Here is a 14,504-nt window from a genome sequence, read left to right on the forward strand (position 1 = left end):
TCAGCCGCTTCATCTCCAGGAACCAGGTGACCGCAGGGCGGGACCCGTTCCCACCATCTTCAGACGAGAGACGGAAAGCCCTAAGACTTTGTGGAGGCAGAAGCAGGATCTGAAATCAGCTCCGCCTGACTCCAGAGCCTGTGTCCTTTCTCTGCTACAAACTACCTTTCTGGAATTCAGGGAAAGAAGCCAGAAGGCAGCGAGAAGAAAAAGAAAGGGGAAGTCAGAACAGAGGCTACGAGAGAGGAGAAAGGAAACATCGCCCATCGGATCAGCAAACTGAGCTAAAGGAGGCAGAGAGAAGAGGACTTACCCTTGCCTTCCCATATTTCTTGGCAGGGTTTGGAGAAAAAGAATTTGAGAATAAGTAAGTTAAGAGTGAGTCCAGGGCACAGACACCAGCCTTCCAGCTAGGTGCCTGGCTTCCGGGGGCCTGTTGAAGGCCAAGAGAGCTGGAGCCCGGTACGTGGGGCAATCCCAGAGTTAATCTACCTGGTCACAGGCAAGTGGAAAAGGCAAGGAGATAAGGCACGAAAGGAGTGGTGACATTGAAAATGTGTCTTCTTTAAAGCCCAGCTGCTATCATTTATTTTATTTTTTTAAGTTTTATTTTATTTTATTTTATTTTATTTTATTTTATTTTATTTATTTCAGAGAGAGAACAGAGGGGAGGGGCAGAGGGAGAGGGACAAGCAGACTCCCCGCTGAGCACAGAGCCTGAATTGGGGCTCCACCCCAGGACCCTGAGATCATGACCTGAGCTGAAATCAAAAGCCGGATGTTCAACCCACTGAGCCACTCAGGCGCCCCTGCAAGTTATTTTTTTTTAACATAGCTCAGTTTCTTAGCCTGAGGCCAGCTGGGTTTGACCTTCGCGCATGAGGTTAGTCTAAATGAAAGCCAGCTAATGAGATGGGCTTTGCTCGGGTCCCGGGGAAACCCCAGAGGTTGTAGGTTGTTACCATTGACTGTTCCAAAGGAATGACTTGGCCACGGTGAATCGTTCTAATGGTTTGTGCATTACTTTTCAGGGACTGTTTCAAACTTCCTTGGGGCTACAAGGAGAACCAAATAAACACAGGTCAACACCATCCTTCCAGACTCTGGAGCACTCTCCCTAAGTGCAGGAGCTTGGGGCAGGGTAGTCGTGACCAGCGTGAAGCCCTCCTTGTCCGCTTGTGGGTGTGGGGACCACCCGGAGGGCAGCGCCAAGACACCTGACCTCGAATCATAGAACCATGACCTCTCGGCGGCCGCCCAAAGCCAGGAGACTTTCCTGAGGGCCAGAGGCTGTGCTCTCTTTCTCACCTCGCCAGAACAGAGCCGGTGTAAAGCCTGCTTTCCAGCAGCTATGTCCCCATTTTACAGACCAGGAAACTAAGGCACAGAGGGGTGAAACATCTCGTCCAAGTTCCTCTCCTTAGGAAGCGGTGGAGTCAGGATTTAAAATCCCAGTCTTCCTCCAGAGCCCAGGCTCCTCATCCCCATGCTCTGCTGCTTCGTGAAAGGGGCCCGTTTGAGCCACCGAGTCACCAACCAGCAGGGGAAGTGAAGACGGAAGTTTACGGTGCTCGGGTGATGTCTTTGCTTTCCCTTAACCAGTTGCTATTGGTGACGCAGAGTACCAGATGGAATCTCCTCCCGTTCCCTACACTGTGAGAAAAATGATGTGTGTGTGTGTGTGTGTGTGTGCGCACGTGCGCGTGTTTGGAGGTAGAGGGGTTGATGGGCGTGAAAGCAGAGATGGTTCTAAAGCAGTGAGGGCACCAGCACCACGAGCAGAGGTCAGGAGACCTGTGGGCACCCTGATGCCACCCCGGGACCATTCACGTGCTCACAGATTTCTGGGCCACACGGCGGTGGCGGCTGGTGGGAAGTCTTGACATGCCCGAGAGAGAGAGAGAGGCGCTTTTAACTGAAGGTTACTTGTGGTATAAGGAAGCTAAGAATAGTACGGACATTTGACATCTCTAATGATTACAGCATTTAGAACTGGACTGTTTGAACTCACCAAATGGTCGGCTTTTGCTTCTAGATCATTTGCAAAGGATAAAAGATTCACTTTGGTGGGAGCTTTACCCATCTACAAAAGAGGGGGAAGGAGAACCGTGTCATGGCTGTGGGATTTTTAAGCCTTAGCAATATCTAATAGACAATAGGGTGAGCTATGGTCCATAAAGTAAGGCTGGAAACTCTCAACATAGGTGACAACAGCTGCATTCTTATTTATACATATAAAACCATATTATTTTTATCCAGCCACATGATCCAACCATAAAAAGAAATCAAGTACTGATCCATGCTATAATGGAGATGAATCTCAAAAACTTTAGGCTCCATGAAAGGGGACCAGGAAAGACCATGAAACACAGAAGGTCACATGCTGTATGATTCCACTCATATGACACAGCCAGAATCAGTAAATTCATAGGAGCAGAGCATAGATTAGTAGTTGTCAGGGCTGGGAGGGCAGAAGGGAAGCAACTATGTAATGGGAATGAGGGTTTTTTTTCAGGCGATAAAGATGTTCTGGAACTGGATAGAACCGGTGGTTGAGCAACATGGTGATTCTACTCCAAGCTAATGAATTGTTCACTTTATTTTTTTAATTTTATTATTTCTTAGAGATTTTATTTTTAAGTAATCTCTCCACCCAAAGTGGGGCTCGAACTCACGACCCTGAGATCAAGAGTCGCATGCTCTACCGACAGAGCCTGCCAAGCGCCCCTGCATTGCTCACTTTAAAATAGTTAATTTATGCTATGTAAATTTAATCTCAATAATAAAAAAAGGAAAGAAAAATAAAAAACCGGAGCTATCTGCTGTTATTTTCCCCCCCAGCGATCAAGCACGAACACATGGGTCACACCTCAGCCAAGTAGACGTTATAGTCTATGGTGTCTACTCCTGAAGAGCTGAAATCCATAAGGTTTCTTCTTCCCGCTTCGTCCAGCAGCACAATATTGTCAATACTTACATTCAGATTTTTAAAATCATTGTCTATGTTTCCAGCATGCTGCATGATAAAAAGAAAAGTTACAGGTGAGCCCATCCTTCAAGAATGCCACATACGCGTTAAAAGAGCAATGATACAAGACAAAAAAAACACAGACGTGCCCTTGACTGGCATTTCCTCCTGGTACTCTTCTCTCCCCTCCCACTCCTTCCCTGCATCCCTGCCTCCTTCCTTATGCCCCACGCCAAGCACTGTGTGAGGAGCTGGGATGCAAAGCAAAATAATAGTCCATCTCAGGCCTCAAAGCCCTCAAAGGAAGAGACAGCATTGTAATAAAGGCACGCAAACTGCGTCAGGACCCCAGGGGCAGGAGAGAGTCTGCCAAGGCAGGGGGCTGGACGGGGCAACGGAGGGGAGGCGGCCTCTGAATGGGTCTGGACAAATACAGATGCTGAAGGGGGCCAGGCAGGCTGTATCCCAGGGGAAGGAGGCAGCGCGCCCTGGACTCGCGCGGCGAGGACACTTGAGATCACGGGGACATGGCTGGTGACGTGGGGTTGTTCTAAGAGGCAGGCAGAGTTTCAGGCAGCGAGCGTGTAGTGCCCGAGTGCCCTTGAAACTCTTTTGCTCCTCCTCCTGTCCATTATGCTCTTGAGTGGGCTCTGCCTTGGGGGTGGGCTTGGGGGAGAGGGGGGCGGGCAAAGAAGCAGACGAAGTCACTCCCTTCTGTCCGTTTTCATCGCTGTTGCCATGCCATCTTGCTGAGGGCTGGAGGAGCTCCGCAGAGGCCCCTTGGAGTCCTGCAGCCACAGCCATGATTCCCGAGGGGCAAGGACTGTGTGGGGTGGAGTTCTGGGTGCCTAGTTCCCTCTTCAGGGACCTGGCCGAAAAGGGTGGCCAGTGTTGGAGAGCCAACACCCCCGGGGCTTTGTTCCTCTAGGGACACGGACACACACAGCAAGATCTTCCTGCGTCGTGTCCGCACCGAAGGCCGCTTTAGAGATTTTGGGTGGTCAGCTAGAGAAACTCAGGCCTCAAGAAAGACAACGGGTTGGGGGGTGACGAAAATGATCTGGAATTAGACAGAAGTGAGAGTTGCAGGACCTTGTGAGCATTCTAAATGTCACTTTCAGATGGTGAATTTTATCTTATGTGAATTTCACTTCAATGAAGAAAAAGAAAAAGGCAACTGGCTTTACTAAAGACATACATCCCTTTCCTGATTGGCTCTAATTCCTTACCTCTTGAAAGTTGAGATGCTCACTGATATTGTAGCTGTTCTCTAGCTTAAGTGTGGTATAGATGCCCTTATTTTCTTTGCAGTCGCTGTGGGAATAAAGAGAGAAATCATGATCCAGAAAGGCAGCCGTGTCTATCTCTGTCCCCCGCTAAGGATGGAGAGAAAGGTTCACTGTTTATCTTTAGTTTTGTTTAAATCTGGATGCAGAGAAGCGGCTTCTGAGTGCCGATGCAGGAGGTCACCACCCCTCCCACCCCCATGCGCCTACAATTCGGGACTTTGTTCCCCGCTTTACTCAATGTCCCATCTTTGGAACAGATACAGTAAGACTGGTAAAGCATCCTTCTTTCTGTCTCCTTTGTGCTTTTTCTACTGCTGTGAGGGATAACAAGTTCACAACTTGGGAAGAAATAAATTCTCATAAAAAACAAACAAAAAAGGACACCACCTGCTAGAAAGAGGTGTGTTACAGAGCATATCATGGGCTTTATTAAAAGATTCTATCAAACCCCTGCCAGACCACCTGCCTCCATATTTCCAGGGTTGAGCTTCACTTACTAAACAAATGGTTGGATGTATATTTTAAGGGCAGGATGGAGACAGGGAAGGGGCCACACCTATATCCAGACGGTCAGTACACCTAACTTGGCCTCACCTCTCTGCGCTTCTCTAAAATGTGCAAAATTCCTCCTTGACTGAGCTAAGAAGAGCAAGCTCATCTGATGCATGTCCCTGCCACTGAGACGGCCACTTCCCGGGGGCGCCTCTTCCTTGTCCAGCAGCCAAAGCCCTCTAGCCCCGAGGGATGCCTGGGAGAAGCCACTTTCCCACAGCCCTAGGAGGAGTGATACTCCTCTCCAGGGAATCCCCAGTCAGCTGGTGTTGTTGGAACAGAGAACTAGATACACTAGCCACCAGGGGTAGGCTGCAGAATTCTGCAGGTGCCAGAGTCACAAAGAGCTGGCAGGCCGGGCCAAGAAGATTGGCTTTGTCTTTTCAGCCCAAAGATGGTTTAATCATGCCCAGAGACTCCAATCAATTGATAACGTCTGCCTGCAACATGCTGTGGAGAAGGATCCTGAGACTCTTCTGGCTATGAGCAAGACCACCAAGGTCTGACTACCAAGGGCTACCACGAAGGCCACTCATTTGCTATCTCTGCTAGGGGGGCCTCTGAACCGTACTGAGCAGGGAGGAAGTAAAACTGCCCGAAGTCACCAAGGCCTGCTCCCTGATGGTACAGCCAAGACTGGAGCCCGTCAGTCAGCTGCTTCACTATTAATTAGCATGTCTGAGATTGGGACCCATCTGCTAACTTCTTCTTATATAGCATTTACTTGGGGTGGTGTGATTGCCGCACAAAGAGTTTTCAAAGGGTCTCGTTAATGCATCGTAGGGTCACCTTAACCAGCAAGGTCTAGTGCATACCGGACAGGGGGACCTTGAGACATCACCACGCCAAAGTCGAGAAGGCTTTCAGGGGAAGGATGCTCTTTTTGGTCTTATTTTTACCACTTCCTTGCAAAGACTAGAGAATAGCTGGTCTTATCAAGCTTAAAGACACTTTGAAAGCAAAATTCTCATTCTGGAACAACAACATTTTCAGTAGCCGAAAAACGCATAAGCCATTAAGTCTACCTGTAAACTTGTTCAAAAGTGAGATTAATATCCGGGTTGTTAAACACCATGCCAGAGAGATAGTATTTCCAATTCTCATTTAGTAAATATGGTGTGTCCAAAATCTAGAACAAATTGAAAAAAAGCTTTTTTTAAAAGAGATACTCTTACACTAATACACATACATATAATAAAATAAATATTCTGTTAAATATATTTTGGGGATTTTCAGATCATGGTTCTCTTCATTGGTTTCCAATTTAAAATGGGAAAATAATAGTGTGATTGGACTAAATTGACCACTGGGTAGCATCAATAAGAATTACTGAACTACTTTTTTTGGAGAACACCTCTCTTAGTAAGACAAGTACATTAGAAATGGGAGAATTGACAACTTGATTCAGAGTAGCCAATAGAAAGCCATAAAGCAGTTGGTCCACCTCTCTGCTACTTTTCTCTAGACAAAATGAATTAAAACGTGCATACTCTTTCACTTAATATCATATATTGAAGATGGCTAATATGTCATATATATCATAAAATTAAGACGAGCTTATTAGTGCATGATCGTATATGTGCCCGAGGAATGTAAATGGTTTCAAAATATCCCCTATTTTGGGGCACCTGGGTGGCTCAGTCGGTTAAGCAGCTGACTCTTGGTTTCGGCTCAGGTCATGATCTCAGGGTCATGAGATCAAGCTCTGCGTCCGGCTCAGTGCTCAGCATAGACTCTGCTTGGGATTCTCTTTCCCTCCCCTCTGCCCCTCCTGCTAGTGCTCATGCTCTCTCTCTCTCTCTCAAATAAATAAATAAATCTTTAAAAAGAAAATCCCCTATTTTTTTTTTTTTTTAAGAATTCCTCTTTAGCAATTTAACACAGCACGGGAGATAATGAAGTCTGGCTTGATGTATCACTATTATTTTTTATCAAGAGGCCAAATGGACATAATTTAACACATCAACACTCCCAATTTAATTTTCCTCAACTGAATAATTAAAATACTAAGACAACTGGTTACCTTTGTAGTCACTCACCAAATTTCGTAACAGATTTGAGGCGAAAAGGCATATACGGTAAAACAGGAAAACAGAAATATATTTTAAAAACCAGAATCTGGAGAAAAGCACCGGAAAGCCAGAGTGACGAGAGCGCCACCCAGACCCAAACTGCCTCATTAATTAGTGACACTGAACTGAGAGGTGGTCCCGTCGAATCCACGGGACTCGGTTTCAGAGGGAGAAGGTGGAGCCTGAACTCATTTCCCAAAGGCCTCGTCAGACATCCACCGGGGATGACACTGGGCCACGAGGCGTGGAATTTTTCCGTGTCTTTCACTTCACATTGAAGGCCTCAAAGCATCTGCGTGGGCAACCATCATTTGAGAACCTCTTTAAAAGGTCAGAAGCCTCCTGGGGTACCCCTCCTTGGGAATTTTCTTCCCCCGCTTATTACAATCCACACTGACCGGCAGGCCTCAACTGCTGGTGGTTGGTTCACCTGACATTCGAAAAACAATACTTTACCACGTTTTTTTCCTTTTGCTCTGACGAATAGAAGGAATCTTCACGCACTGAATAAAAGCCAAAATGCTCATCTTTCTGCCCCCACTAGATATGGGGAAATCGAAGTTTCCACTCAAGCCCTTTCCGCCGTGGGGACTGGAAGCCATCCTTACCTGGAATAACTTCCTGTTTTTGTAAGGCTCGCAGACCAGTTTTTCCATGTTTCCACCGATGACAAACGTGAGAACCACGATGGCCATCAGTACCCAGCAGAAGAGGAAACTGACGCCAACCCCGCTGGAAACAAAACAGAAATGAGGTTTGGAATTCCACAGTAACTTAGTCAACATTCACGGGCGCCTGGTTGGCTCCCTTGGTAGAGTGTGTGACTCTTGATCTCGGGGTCGTGAGTTCAAGCCCCAAGTTTGGTTAAAAAACAAAAACAAAAACAAAACTACGGATCCATTATTACCTACCAGTACTTACGAGTCCTACCTATGCAGTGTAGGAAAGGGACCTAGTGGGCGCCTGGGTGGCTCAGTTGGTTAAGCGACTGCCTTCGGCTCAGGTCATGATCCTGGAGTCCCGGGATCGAGTCCCGCATCGGGCTCCCTGCTCGGCAGGGAGTCTGCTTCTCCCTCTGACCCTCCCCCCTCGCATGTGCTCTCTCTCATTCTCTCTCTCTCAAATAAATAAATAAAATCTTTAAAAAAAAAAAAAAAAAAAAAAAGGAAAGGGACCTAGAGTCTTCGCTTTGTGCAGGTTAAGCGAGCCCCCTGCTCCGCAGCGGAGACAGGAAGCGGTAAGCACCGTGACCTTTCAGTCCCAGGCATATATTTAGGGAACACTGGTCTCCTTGCAGCCCAGCACGGTGGTTCCGGCACGGCCCCTGAGGTCAGGAGAGTGAACCTGGCCTTCTGCAGGGGACACGGTGAGTGGGGAGGCTCCGAGGCAGGAATTGCACCCTTGGGAGTCTGTGGGGGCCAACGGCTGAGTGGCACGAGCACAGCTCCGGAGGCAGGCAGGGGTGCACGGGACGGCGCCCGGCTGGTCCAGGAAGGGGAAGCTGCTGAGGGCCTAGAAGCACAGGAGGAACATAACCCCCTTTCTCTCTGAGGAAGAACATTCTTGGCAGAGCATGCAGGACAGGGTGGACAGAGGCCCGCGTGGACAGTCGGTCCTGGGGTGGTGGGCTGATGTGGCTGGAGGCAGGGACAGAAGAGATGGGACACGGGAGATGGACACAGCAGGATGTGCTGGAGATTCTGCCCGAGAGAAGGCGAGGAAGGGCCCAGGGTGATGCCAGGGCTTGTCAGCAGGGAAAGGAGACACTGGTGCTCGGGAAGGGAAGAGCAGTGGGATCTGGGCCTGCTCCCGGGAGACATGGCCGTGGGGGCGCCGGAGGGGAGCTGGCTGTGTGTGGAGCGCACACGTCTGGGCTACGGGCCGGCACGAGGCAATCAGCTGCTTAGAAGTGACCACTGGCCCCTGGGACTGGGATGGCAGGGAAGAGGCAGCCCGGGGTGGGGCCTGGGGGACTGTGCCGCTTGCTCGAGGGCAGCCAGCGACCAAGGCCCCTAGGGAAGGTTGCTGTGTGCGAAGGAAAGCACTAGGCTCCCGTGCTGGAAGGGAAAACCAAGGCGTGTCTGCAGGGGGGAGGGAGTGCGCAGGGGACCCTGTCACCGCGGGGAGGGCATAGTCGGGGTGGGGCAGCTACAGGAAGTCCCGGGGCTGGAAGCCTCGAGGTCACTGCTGACCCGAGGGCAGGGCGGGGAGATAAGGACACAGGCAGCAAGCGTCATTGTTTCCAGTTGTCTGTGCAGGGAGGGGAGTGAGAGGGAAGAAGTGATGTTGGGAAGTTTTCGGTTGTCCTGTTTAAAGAGGGGAGAGAGCAGACTGTGTTTAAGTGTTGAGAAGCGAGGCTAGGAGAGGGGAAGAGAAGGAGGACACCGGAGAGGGAAGGCTGGTTCACGGCACGCTCACCCTCGGGGCAGTGCGCAGGGAGCAGCAGGTGGGACGGCCCGAAGGGAGACACCCCTCTGCACCCCCTGGACGCAGGGGCGCTGGAGTTTGCGGAAGGTGTATGATACCTTTTATTTCCTCTGTGAAGAAGGGGGTAAAGCCTTCTGCTAAGAGAGGGGGAAATGAGGAGGATGGATGCATCAGAGTGGAAAAAGCCACTGCAGAAGGAAGGGAGGGAGGGAAGGAGGAGCGAGGAAAGGAAGGAAGAGAGGAAAGGAAGGAAAGAAGGAAGGAAGGAAGGAAGGAAGGAAGGAAGGAAGGAAGGAAGGAAGGAAGGAAGGAATTGGGGGAGGGAGGGAAGGAAGGAAGCAGGAAGGAAGCAAGTGGGGGAGGGAAGGAAGGAAAGAAGGAAGTGGGGGAGGGAGGGAAGGAAGGAAGGAAGTGAGGAGGGAAGGAAGGAAGAAACTTGTAGGGCTCTGAAGGATCCATTTGAGGAGGGGATCATAATTTTGTAGGGATGCCAATGTGCCCCCTTGTGTGACTTTTCTCTAGGGTGCTCAGTTACTCGGGTGTAGACACGGACAGAGCAGACTCTTGACTCCGTCTCGGTGGACTGGCCAGATTTTCAGCGGTGATTGTACCATCACCGGTACAAGCAGGAAGGACCCTCGAAGTGTTCAGGCTGATGGACTTAGAAACAACAGCCTCCCTTCCTAAGGGCACAATTCTGCCCAATCGACACACTTAAGGCATAATTACCAATATTTGCCTGGTTTGGCTGAAATAAATAGCAAGATATGTTCACTGCAGGGGCCTCTGTCAGCCTGAATTTCTCTGACCTAAAAGGCTTGGGAGTCAGGGAGCGTATAAGGAAGAGGAACATTGTGGAGCGTAAGCCAGTCACCATGGTTTTAACCGGGTGCCGAAGCATGCGTGTGCGTTAGAGTTACAAAAATCATCCAAACCTTCCATAGAACACTACAAATCAACACGGCTACTCTCCAGAGCTTACTGTTAGCATTTCCAGCCTCTGTTTCTTAAATATGCTTCTATCTAGATAAGGCTGAGGCCTGTCACTCAGATAAGAATAGCTAATGGTGCTCAAAGTGTTGGAAAGAAGAAGGAGGAGGAGAAGTAAAACAAGAACAAGAAAAATAACAGGCAACAAAGATCGTCTGTGGTCAGCAGAAGCGAAAATATTTATTATCTGGACCTTTATAGAAGCGTGTGCTGACTCCTGATCCACACAGTTAGGATAGTGACATGTGCATAATCTTGGGAGCCCCAGTCAAACATCTTCAGGACTCTGGTCAACCATCCAGGGTAGACAACCTCGTTCCATTTCAGTGACCCCAGGATCTCCCACTCCTTGGTGGCTGACATTTGTGCCATTCCCAGTGCCTCAAGATTATAACTAAAAGTACAGAAACACTGCTTGTGATGCTTTGTCCATAGTTGGGTCCTACTTCCTTAAAATGGATCCCCTAGAATGGGAATGACTTGGCCAAGGGAGTTCTTGTGTTTTTAGGGCCCCTGCTCCCGCCTGACAAACTGCTTTCTGAACTATGACCGATGACCTGCCACCTATGTGGCCCGTTTTGTGACACCCGCGGCCACACTGAGTATTAGCTCCTCTTCAAAACTCCGGATAATCTGAGCACAGTTTTCAAGAGATAAAACTGGAGGTTTCACAGTGGGCATCAGTACAAGAGATGGTTTTCTAGCTGCCTGGGTGACGTCTCCTTCCCTTGGGGGAGACCTTCCATGGGCCCCAGAGACAGATGTATGCCCCCTGCTGTATTCCATCAGGTCCCTACTATGCTCCCTGGACCCTCAGAAGACACAAGGATCAGAGCAGAGTCAGGGCTTTCTGCCTCTCCTCCCCCCGATCGTTCACTAGGAGTCCCCGGGGAGATAAGGATTCTTTGTTGGTTTTTGAAGAGACCATGCTCTTCAACAGATGGTGTTGCCGTTTTTAAGAACAGGTGGTCTTGTGGTTAAGGCTGAACAAAATAGACTCTTTCTGGTTCCTCCAGGCAAATAAACGGTTTTTTAGAAGAAATTACATTCTTCTAATTGGTTTGACTAGACTGACTACACCTGTACTATTTTCCCCCTTTACAATTATCCAGTTGTATACCGGATGTCTTAGGAGATGGAAGAGCCTGCCACACTCGAATTCCAGGCCGAGTGACGGGTGTCGACTTACGGAGCCCACAGCCACCCTTAGGCTGCAGGCCACCTGAAATGCATCTGATCAGCATTTTTCCTACGGTGTGAAAAAGCCCAGTGCTCCCAAGCCACGGGCTTCTGTGTGACTTTGTCTCTTTAGAGATTCCTTAGTCTACAGAGGTGAGAGTTATACCCAAACTGAAGTAATTTTAGCCTCCCTCCAATGGCTCATGACTCCCCTGTTTCTTTTTTCTTTGAAGGCAGCTAGCACATATTTTGGTTTTGTCCCTTAAAAATGTGCAAATAGAATTTTACCATAAGTGCACCTGTTCAGAGCAATGTACTCCCCCCCGTCAAGCAGTTAAAAAGATGTGATCTATAGATTCACCATCAAAACACTGACAAAACAGCCAAGTACCAGGATTGGTAAAATCTGAACATTAAACTCATTTTCTATCTGTAACTGTGTACATGGAAACAAAAAGGGCAATATACTCTTTTTTGCTGGGTTAATTTCTTAAGTGTAAGCATGTGAGCAAATAGGCTTTTCCATGCACGGAGTTCTGTTCAGTTTTGTCCAATTTTGGCAGACTCCCATGTTGTTAGCTTTAAGGTTGTTTGTAAGACTACTGAGCCTGCAGTGCAGTTCTTTCTGCCCACAGGTCCTGTCCCCATGCTTTAATAAAACCACCTTTTTTTGCACCAAAAAAACCCCAAAACAAAACAAACAAACAAACAGAAAACCCAAAAGACTCTTGTGTTGCGTTAATGCTAAGAAAGCCTTGTACCACCCCGGAGGCTACAGGTTTGACGGAAAGGCCATACCATCATAGCTCATAAGTCTGATTAATTATTGTAGCGACCCAGTGTTTGGAAAAGCACATTAATGCAGGACACTTGCTTGGCTGCTTCTCGCAGCCTGGTACTAGTGACATAAGCTGAGAAATGAGAGTGTGGCTGAGGTTTTGAGTCTCCATTGCTCCAGGGACTTGTTCTAAACCTTTACCTTCCTCTTGAGCCCTCATCACGCTCCCTGCCGCTGATTCTTGAGGTACGGACTGGAAAAGAAGATGTCAACTTGGAAGCCACACAGCTTCCTCTCTGGGACGCATTCAAAGCTTCTACCTCTGCCTCCTACTTGACATTTCTGGCCCCATGTGCAGTCACATCCAGCTCATGCCCTGTGCTTTGTCCCACCCTGGTAGAGTAAAGGTTTTTTGCTTGTTGTTTGTTTCAAAACTATGAACTTGACTATGAATGTCTTGGAAGGAGGCACAATTGCTCCTCGCTGGTAACCCACACCTGCTCTTATCACTGATTTAGGCTCCGTGTCTAAATCCTAAGGGTGCTGGCTCGGCAATCCCTTTGCTAAATCATCTCCAGAGTTTCAAAGTAAACAAGCTAATGATTCTGCTGACCACAGAGAACAGTGTCTGAGACCAGGTCAGTCCTCAGCGAGTTTCTGGTGAATAAACGGATGGATGGAGGGAAGGAAGGGAAGGAGGGAGAGAGAGAAAATACAATGGGAATCAGGATGGCAAGCTTATAAATAGTTTTGCTACCGAGGAGCCCACCATATACAGACACTGTGTTTATGCTTGTCTATCGAAGTGCTAACAATTTAGAGTTTTCTTTCACTCTTGTCCGCGTGGTGGCATCTCCCACACCGGAAGAAGTACAATCACAGCAGGACGCGTCCTCCGCCGGAACCCAGAACGCTCAGCCCAGAGGCCACCGGCTTCGTGTCATCTGCTCTTCTCCCTGCATTTCCACCCCCCACGTGACAAGGAAGAGCAAACACTCACACCATGAGGAAGATGCCCCCGGTGTTCGAGACGCAGCCTCGTCGGGTCGGGGAGGCATTCCGGTTATAGCCGCACATGCCACACATCAAGCCCAGGTAATAAAAAACCACCATGAGTGTCAGCAAAGAGCAGACAACCAGGCCGCCCAGCCACCTGGTGAAGCAAGCACAGTGTTATTCGACATAAAAGAGGTTGATAGGATAACGCAGAAGCTGTCGGGCTCTGGCTGGAGCTGTTGGGTAACACTTGGCAATCAAATATCCGATTCCCCTGTTAATGCCTCAGAGAGGGACACTGTAGTGACAAGACCACTTCCCATCCCTAGTCCTCCAGCCCAACCAGAAGGAGACCTTAATTTTTATCTTGGTTTTGAAGAGCTCTGTCTTGCTCATTGGTCGGGAGACTACTGCTTCCTTCCTTTGCTTCATTTCCGTGGGGCTCCTGAGCAGGGTCTACTCAAGTTCTCCAAAGCTACCGATCACCGTACCCCTTCAGACCCCTTCTTTTCCCTGGTCTTTCTCTAAAATGCTTTGGGGTTGCAGGAATAATTGGGGAGGGGGGCATTGTGTTCTTTGCTGAACCATAAACTCTACACGGGGAGTGCACTGAATATTTTAGAATTTACCAGCATCCTAAATCAAGTGCCTGCAGAATGCAAATCTCAATTTTGTAATGGTCCTGTGAGACATTTTAGGATGATGGGTCCTCAGTTAGGTCTTACTGGCTTTCCCGGAATGTACAACAACCTTTTCCAGCAGCTGAGGGGCATTCAAGGGTAGAAATGCTTCCCAACCGCTAAAACACTAAAAAATAAAGAATTTACTTCTGCAACAAAAGCTGCCACTGAAGCTTTTCATTAAATTAAGAGCAATCTCAATAATTGTAATAGCTACCTGCACCTACTCTGTGGCTTTTTGTTCCAGATACTGGGGATGCCAAATTAAACAAGCCATGGATCCTGGCCTCGGAAATCTTTCACGGTTAATGTGCGCTTCATCTGCTTGGTTAAATTTCCTTTAAAAATAAGCTTTTAGTTCCTAGGGCAGGGGGAGCCGATGTGTAGACAGATAATTGTATCATTCTTTTCATTTGTGAGACTCTAACCACTAATGAGATTGTAAATTCATTGATAAAGTGTCAGTCTTATGTTTGTCCTGACACCTGCTGGGGTGACCTAGCCACACGGTAGGAAAATGGCTTACTGATTACAGGGCAATAATTGAGAGCATAGTCAGATGGGGGCTGAAAA

At 48.5% G+C, this 14,504-nt stretch overlaps 1 protein-coding gene across 6 annotated transcripts in view; it reads right to left on the bottom strand.

Moving 5' to 3' along the window:
* PROM1 (prominin 1) overlaps positions 1 to 14,504 on the bottom strand; it is a 107,747-nt gene that overhangs the window by 10,864 nt on the left and 82,379 nt on the right. For 5 of the 6 annotated variants that reach the window (XM_036074800.2, XM_036074798.2, XM_078068413.1 and 2 more), the window contains 7 exons: positions 13,256 to 13,408; positions 7,490 to 7,613; positions 5,835 to 5,938; positions 4,198 to 4,282; positions 2,870 to 3,016; positions 2,012 to 2,083; positions 963 to 1,055 (listed from right to left, as the gene is read on the bottom strand). In XM_036074800.2, coding sequence (XP_035930693.2) covers positions 963 to 1,055; positions 2,012 to 2,083; positions 2,870 to 3,016; positions 4,198 to 4,282; positions 5,835 to 5,938; positions 7,490 to 7,613; positions 13,256 to 13,408 — 778 coding nt within the window. The remainder of the gene's footprint in view (positions 1 to 962; positions 1,056 to 2,011; positions 2,084 to 2,869; positions 3,017 to 4,197; positions 4,283 to 5,834; positions 5,939 to 7,489; positions 7,614 to 13,255; positions 13,409 to 14,504) is intronic. The other variant, XM_078068415.1, reaches the window with a different exon arrangement.

The sequence above is a fragment of the Halichoerus grypus genome, chromosome 3 (assembly GCF_964656455.1).
Source record: "Halichoerus grypus chromosome 3, mHalGry1.hap1.1, whole genome shotgun sequence".
Lineage (NCBI taxonomy): Eukaryota > Metazoa > Chordata > Mammalia > Carnivora > Phocidae > Halichoerus > Halichoerus grypus.